Raw genomic sequence first — 8,002 nt, forward strand, 5'->3', positions numbered from 1 at the left:
AGTTATTTGTCTCTGAAGCAAAAAGAGGTGATGCTTGGGATCCAACAGCACCATATCTAATTCAGGGAGTGGAAGCAAGGACAGATAACTAGGGAGGAATACAGAGAATCCAGAGATATCCAAGCATCCAGTGATGATATTAAGAAAGCTGAAGAGAGCCATACAGCAGAGGGAAGACACTCACCAGTGCTAAGATGTACATAAGACTCCAATTCCTACAGAGTAGTTCTGGCATCCTGCTGGCTTTCCCCTTCCTCTCCCATGGCCAGCTACTGCCCTGAATTGCCTCTTTGGGACCAGCCATGCAGGAGCTTTGACCTTCTTCTGTTCTGCTGTTCTTACACTTTGTGGTGGTGCTGTTTGGGTGACAAATACCATATTTTATATCAGGGCCTGGACTTCGGTGACTGCAAATATGCAGAGCCACTGGCTCAAGTATAGTGCTTTGTTTCTTTTTTTTTTTTTTTTTTTTTTTTAATTTTCTTTGTTAACCTTTTTTATTAGTTAATTTTGTTGACAAAGACCCTCATTGTCTTGCATGGAAGAAATAAATATATTAAAGAAATAACTGAGTAGTTCATTTTCCATATGGCCCTTTGTTCATATCCTTGAATAGCAAGGGAGGCAGGAGTCCTGTGTGCGTACGTGTTCCTGTGCCAGGTTCCTGTGCCAAGAGAGCATCTGCCCCGCATAATGCGATAATTACACCTCTTTACAGCTTGGATCTGCTTTCCTGGAGCAGTATTATTTGACAGACTGGGAATGGGGAACAGAAAGAGAAAAATAAATTGGATATCCTGACTTCAGGAACCCAGTTGAGGCTCATGATTTAGGGGCAGTATGGACTTGTAGTCCATACCAGTAATGATGGAGCCTTTGTGCCCAGTGAGTGGTCAGCAGCAAAGGACACTGCAGGGCTGGGTCATGAGGCTGTGCTTGGCACATGCAGGAGCTGAGCTGTTCTTTGCTCAGATGAGCTAAAGGTCAATGATATGTGCTCAACTATAAAGAAAGGAGTTATGTATGGAAAGTGAAACCCCCATATTACATCTGACAAACTGGGCTGTGCTAGAGGGAAGGTTTCTGTCAGCTCTTGTATCGGTCTTTTAAGAGTTTGTAAGCTTTTGAGCCTAGTAATTAAAACATATTTTCACTATACCTTACTGGACTGAAGGGATTTAAAACAAGTGTCAAAATACTCAGGTGGTTTTGTATGTCTGGCAGAGTGCATGAAAATGACATTGATTAATCTTGTGTGTGTTGACATGAAGCACCTAAGTGTCAGATAGCTGTAGGTATGTCATGCAAGGCCAAGGTACAGTGTTTTTCCGTTGAGGACAGTTTTGTTGGATACTGACATTGGTGTTGGCAAGTCTCTAGAGCAAAATAAGGAGCTCTTCAGAGCATCTTGGCTTTTGCGAAAAGTTTGAATGTTTGCAAGCTCAGAAGTGCTGAAACCACAAGTATTTGGTGTCATTTTGGGTGGCAGCAGCTTGCCAGTGAGAAAAGAATCAGATGGAAAATGCCAGTTTGCCACAGAGAGGATGGAAAGAATACAGATAACTTTAGCCATACACAGGACATTGTTGTGAGTTGGATCTTTTGGGAATTCATTGGAAAAATGGAACGTACAAACCAAAGTGCTTCAAAAACCATAAAGAAATACATTCCTGTCTTGGAAGAAGATGCAATAGGAGATGCCTGTGCTCCTTAAGGTTAACGCAGTGGCAATGAACTGGCTTTTCCATTCCTTTTTTTTTTTTTTTTTTTTTTTTTTAAACTTAATATACAGTGTCCAAATCAAATAAGTGCTGCAACAGCTTGATCATAATTTACACATGCCAAACAACCTGAGGCTATTCCATGTTGCACTGAGGCTGGAGAGGGGGAATGTGGCTGTTGACCTCAGCGCATGTAGGATGATACTTCCATAAGGATGTGTTGTGCTGTCACAAATCGATTGTCTTCCTGGGCATCTTCCATTGACTTCCGTCCAGTGTTTCTGAGAAAGAAAAAGCATTATTTAGTGAACAATTGCTGGTGTTCAGTGCTGTATAATCACAGGTGCTGCTTTAAGCCTGAAGTGTGACTATGGCCAGTCCTTGTCCCCAAGTTAATAAAGCTATACAGTTGATGCTGCTTTTCAGATACTTCTTCAGTGTGTTTTACATATGCACAAGTAATAATAATTTGTCTTTCTGTGCCCTCACTTCTGGCTCTTACAATTATTAAAGATGAAATTCTTTTCTCTTTTTTTGTACTCCCTGTTGCCTTTATAATGATGAGACACCATTGATTTTAATGGAAGAGACAACCAGTGGGAATTTGTGCCTCAAAATAATTTTATTCTCCATCTGATAATGGACGGAATAATCTGTTCTTTGATCTTCAGTTGGCGAATGTAGAAATTGGAAAGGAAAACGGTTATGCTGTGATAGCTTTCCTCCAATAATGTTTGTGGTCAGCGATTTCTGGGTGTTTAAATAAGATGTTTCCTTTAAAAGGTGTTTGTGTGCTGGGAGACACAATGTGCTTGGAGCCAAAGTGCTGGGAGCATTGCTTGTGGAATAACCTTGTAACTGAGAGTCAGGGAGAGCTGCCCCGTAAATCCATCACTTGTCGGTTTTAATTCATATTGGTACCATCCCTGCAATTATGCAGATGTTAATATCTGAGTTACTAAATTGGCCAGCTCCAAGTAGATTAGTGTGTAACACATAATATTTGAATGATATTTAATCATGAAGAAATCGTTGTTCTGAAAAGAGAGTTCCTCTTTGTTTTTTTTTGTGCGTTTGTTTTTGTTTTGTTTTGTTTTTTTAATTTCTTTTTGCCAAATACTCAGCGTGTCTCGCCAGTCCCTCTGCGTTGTCCCCTGCTAGATACAGAACAGGAATTAAGTGATGAAATGTTGAATATTGATCTTAACTAAGAGCTTTGGTAATGCTGTTCTTGTGCAATGCTTGCATCTCGACTGGGAAAAAATGATTTATTTATTTATTTTTTAAACAAAACCTAAAACATTACTAGTCGTTGAGGTTTCTGTGCAAGTCACAGTACAGAAGAGACTCAAAGGTTTTATTTTTTTCTCTCTTCTGTGGACTCCTTGTTGTATTGTCTAAGCATCTTATAAATATTTATGAATGCATCCTCAAATGAAAACGAATGTATATAATGATGATCCAAAGTAGTGTTTAAGGAAGCAACTTTCCAAAGGTTGCTATGCTGTTATAGTGTGACACAACTGGGACAGTAAATCAGACCATTAAGTCCCATTTTGGTAAACAAGCCATCATCCCATCCCATCCTTCTTACTAGCTACTTTGCCTTGGCCACTTTCAGAGCAATTCACCTATTTTCTTCATCTAGTAACATTATTACGGGATTTATTATTTTTTAATCCAAGACCTAGGCAGCCCATGAAAGGAACAGAGAGAAAGTGAACTCAGCGTGTGCTCCCCTGGGACAGCCTCAGCTGCTGAGGTGCCCTGCGCATCACCTGGGAGCCGTCCCGCAGGGGAGCCCGCAGTGCAGCCATGCCCTGCAGGCACTGTGGACTTGGGCTGGGCACTCTTCTCTGCTTGCTCCATGTGATACTGGTCTTCTCTGAGCAGCGGCTGGGGCACAAATGTTGCAGCTGTGGCATGATCTCTCTGGTGGCTGGGGATCAAACGCAGTGTTTGGGCAGTGACGGAGTGCATGAGCAAGATGCTAATTCTCTTTTCCTCAGGGTTTAGGGGCTTTGTGCAAATCTCCTTGAAGTCAGTGAAAGACTTCTCCGACTGCAGTGGGCTTTGAATCTGACCCCATATGCACAATTAATTTACAGTCTGCGTTCGTCTTTTGCTAGCTGGCTTGTAAATATGAAGCGGTACTGAGCGAACCTTCGCAGGGTACACTGAATAGTTGTGAACATGCAAAGTTGCTCACTGATCTTGATCTTTTCAAAGTAGTGTGACTGCAAATGTGTGTTGAACTACCCCACAGTATGTTGCAGCCACATTCCTCTTTGGTCTTTTATGTGCTTTTTATATGTGTTCAGTTGGCATTATAAGCTCTGAGGTTTTCTTTTATGCTGTTCTACAGTACTTTAGGGAACTCATCTCTCATCGCTAATAAAATAAAACAAAACAAAGCTCTGGTAGGTCTTGCCTTGTTAACTGTTCTAGCTGGTGTGGTTCCCACTGTTCCAAAAATTATAAAGCCTTATAAGATTTAAAATATTCCCAGTGCAAAGCATGAATATTTATAGACAAAGAATAAGACTTCTTATTTTGAAATTTCAGTGCTATGAAATTGCTTTTTTGGCAAGCATGATTAAGCCACATAGACTTCCAATAATGTTTTGTAAGCTTATTCCTTAATTATGGCTTAATTTAAGTCTCTGAGCTTAAGAAAACCTATGAAACTAGCAGCAAAATATTTTCCTTGTGGAAAATTTTGTTTGCACGGAATACAAAATCTGTATTCCTTGTGGATTTTTGATGTTTTTAAACATGGTGATCCTGTATTTTTTCTTTGCATTTTTTAAAGCGTATCAAAAATAAAAATAGCTGATACTGTGTATTTAATACAGCATTTTGAAGAAATTAGTTTGGAAAGTGCATGTAATTACTTTTTCTCCAAATGCCTTGAGTAAAATACACATGAGGTTATAAAACATGAAGTGGGAGGCACCAGATTCTGTCTCAAACAGTAACTGCTGCAAGAGACAAATTAGAAGTCATTTTGCTTTCATATACTTGTTTTTAAATGCAGCATTCTGACAACAGCAATAAATAGAATTATCTGCATAATTGTATTTATGTAGTGTTACTCTATCTTTTCTAGAGAAAATCTCTTTTCCCAGATTAAATAGTTTTCCATTCAGCTGTAAATGGAAGAATGCCTCTTTAGCAGCTGTACAGATTTAAGGGAATGTTTCTGCACGCACTTAATATGGAATTTTGATAGGGACTACTCAGTGAATTTGATTTTTAGTGAACAAAATACGGTAAGAGCACAAAAGACTTATTGCTTTCCTGTGCAGATTCGATAACAGGATATACGCTCAAAATAGCAAGACAGAAAGGAAAAGAGATGATTTGATTAAACTAAGCTAGATTTATTACTAGATTTTGTTTAACAGCTTATTTTCTTAAATCAATGTAAGAAATGTCTCAGCCCTGTAGCTCAGCACTTTCTGAAGGCAGTATTGAATAGTTTTGAGCTATTCCTGGCTTAATACCGAAGTAGGAACAGCAGAAGTGCTGGAAAGACAGGACTGTTTTAGAAAACAAAACCCAAAACTTTTAAACAGTTGAAAATCCTCTGCTGTAATCATGGTCTTCTGACCCCTCTGCGGCCTTGTGTTATCAAACTAAGAATATCTGTTTCCTTAGTATTTGTATCATATCTCAACTGTTAATAATAATCTAAATATAGTTAAATAAATAAATAAAGATGGTGGCAGGGTGGCATCCCAGCTACCTGGGACATGCTTCACTGGCACTTAGACTTGCTATCATGAGCTTAGAGATACAGGCATGGGTTTTCAACCTGACTTTTCCAGGTGAGCTGAAAAGAGTGCAATCCCTTGAAATTTGGAGACGGAACATTTTTTACATTCATTTGGGTTTGAGTGGTGAAAACAATGTTTGAAGAAAGAAATACCTGGAAACCAGTCTCTCTCTCTCTCTCTCTCTCTCTCTCTCTTTTTTTTTTTTTTTTTTTTTCCCCCTGTAGTAGTGGTGGGGAAATAGGGAAGTTTGGGTGAGGGGATTGCTTGATGGCTTGTATTTTCCAGATATAGGAAAATTTCCTGGCATGGCAGAAAGCAACACTGGAGTCTAGTGTCTGTGTTTCACGTATCTTTCCTCTATTTTGCAGGTTACGTATTTGGGTAAGGTTTCCACAACAGGGATGCAATTTTTGTCAGGCTGCACAGAGAAACCAGTCATTGAATTATGGAAGAAGCACACGCTCGCCAGGGAGGATATTTACCCAGCTAATGCCCTTCTGGAAATTCGCCCTTTCCAAGTCTGGCTGCATCATCTGGACCTCAAAGGCGAGGCAACAGTCCATATGGATACCTTTCAGGTAGCACGTATAGCCTACTGCACTGCTGACCACAACATCAGCCCAAATATCTTTGCTTGGGTCTATAGGGAGATCAATGATGACTTGTCCTACCAGATGGACTGCCATGCTGTAGAGTGTGAGAGCAAGCTGGAGGCCAAGAAGCTGGCTCATGCTATGATGGAGGCCTTTAAGAAGACTTTTCACAGCATGAAAAGTGATGGCCGGATCCACAGGAATAGCTCATCAGAGGAAGTGTCTCATGAATTTGAATCTGACGATGGCTGACTGAACTCATTCATGGTTCAGCAAAGGCAGAAATGGCCTAGGGAATGCGAGCTGATAGATAAATAAGCAACAATTGAAATTGGGGAATGAAAAGACTGCCAAACACTTGGCTGACCAGCTTTTTAAATCAAAAGAGCAATTTGGTATCTAAAGATATGCATCATTAAAGTAATTATGTTACATTGAAATCTGCTGCTGTTGTAAACATGAGAAAAAAGCTTCCCTCTCTTTCCCGCCAAATCTCTCACCCACCCATCGCTGTCCCTTTCTTGTCTCTGTAGTTCAGGTGCATACTGCAAAGTAGATTCATTCCTGTTTGTCTTACGAGACTGGTCAGGGAATTTTATTAGTTGCTCCTCTGGCATTCCTTGCTGGGGGGCTGATGCTGATGCACAAGAGCAAGTAGACCTACAGAGCCCTAATGGTTCCTGAAGAATCTTTCTCCAAGATGCATCACAAAAATCCTTTGACCATACGTAGGCTGAGAAAGCCGTACATAGCCTTTTAGACTAATGGCCTGGCATTCTACTGTTAATTCACATTTCACAGATTAAAAAATGAAAAACAATCCTTGTATGTACACATTATATCATATGCTATCCTTTATTTTATTCATTGTACCTATTTTCTTAATATACCTGCTGTCACATCTTTTACCTGGCACCAGTAGGTGCAGTTTCAGACTACAGACTGCAGGATACCAAAAACGGGTGGGTCGAACCCCCATGGTGGCTAGGAGTGCAGTGAACCAGCACCTCTTTCTGCTCACGTTCAAGCTCTTGTTTGCTCTGTCGGAGGGCGGCCCACTGGTAAGAGTTGAGGGACACTTGGGTCTGTCAGTGTTTGAACTGTGACTCCTCACCAACCTCAGGTCTGAAGCGGTATGAATACGGTAACCTCGACTCCGTGTCACCAGTCTCCGTGCCACCAGGCTGTTGGGCTTGGTTTGATGGAGCTGGCTCTGCCTGGCCGGGAAGCCAGGGCTGCATTACTGTAAAGATCAAAGGAAACGGCCCCGTAGGAGTCAGGTCTGAACGTTTGTTCTGGTTGAGAAGCCCATGTTAAGATTCTCATACCTTTCCTTGTGCAGAGATATAAAGAGTCATGCCTTTCTTAAATGCAAATGTTTAATAAAACTCAAATAAAAGGAAAAACTTGTTTCACTTGATATTTTTTAAGGCCAAGAGCAGATCAATAGTTTGCTAGTAATGCTGCTCCTTTATACAATTTTGTTTGTAATTATGGTAATGTTAGGGGCACTAGGGCACCTTACAGAAGCCTTAAAAGAAAGCTGATTGAAGCAGCTAGCTCTGTGTCTGTGTTTTGTGGGTATATATGTTTGTATGTCAGCGTGTATGTGCAAGTTCAGTGTTAAAGCATGTAGATTGAGCATGGAGACATATTGAGGAGGGCCCACACCTCTTGGAAATACTCTTGTTGCTTTACAATGTATGTAAACTATTCTCCAGCGTAAATGCATTCATACTTTAATAAAAAAAAAAAAGAAAAAAAAAAAGTTTGAGTTAAAGCTTGGGAGTTTTAAGCTGTCTTTCCAATGCAAACTCTGTGGTTTTGTTTCATGTGTGTGGGTTCTGTGTTCAGTTGCTTTATTGGAATGAAAATGTTCATTTAATTCCATTTAGCATTACATCAGTCT

General features: G+C 40.3%; 1 protein-coding gene across 1 annotated transcript in view; it reads left to right on the forward strand.

Annotated features, from left to right (window-relative positions):
* PID1 (phosphotyrosine interaction domain containing 1) overlaps nt 1-7,499 on the forward strand; it is an 82,981-nt gene extending 75,482 nt beyond the window's left edge. The window contains exon 3 of the mRNA XM_084529627.1: nt 5,869-7,499. Coding sequence (XP_084385753.1) covers nt 5,869-6,345 — 477 coding nt within the window. The 3' untranslated portion in view covers nt 6,346-7,499. The remainder of the gene's footprint in view (nt 1-5,868) is intronic.
* Nucleotides 7,500-8,002: the final 503 nt, after the last annotated feature.

Source organism: Aythya ferina (genome assembly GCF_964211825.1).
Source record: "Aythya ferina genome assembly, chromosome: 9".
NCBI classification, from domain to species: Eukaryota; Metazoa; Chordata; class Aves; order Anseriformes; family Anatidae; genus Aythya; species Aythya ferina.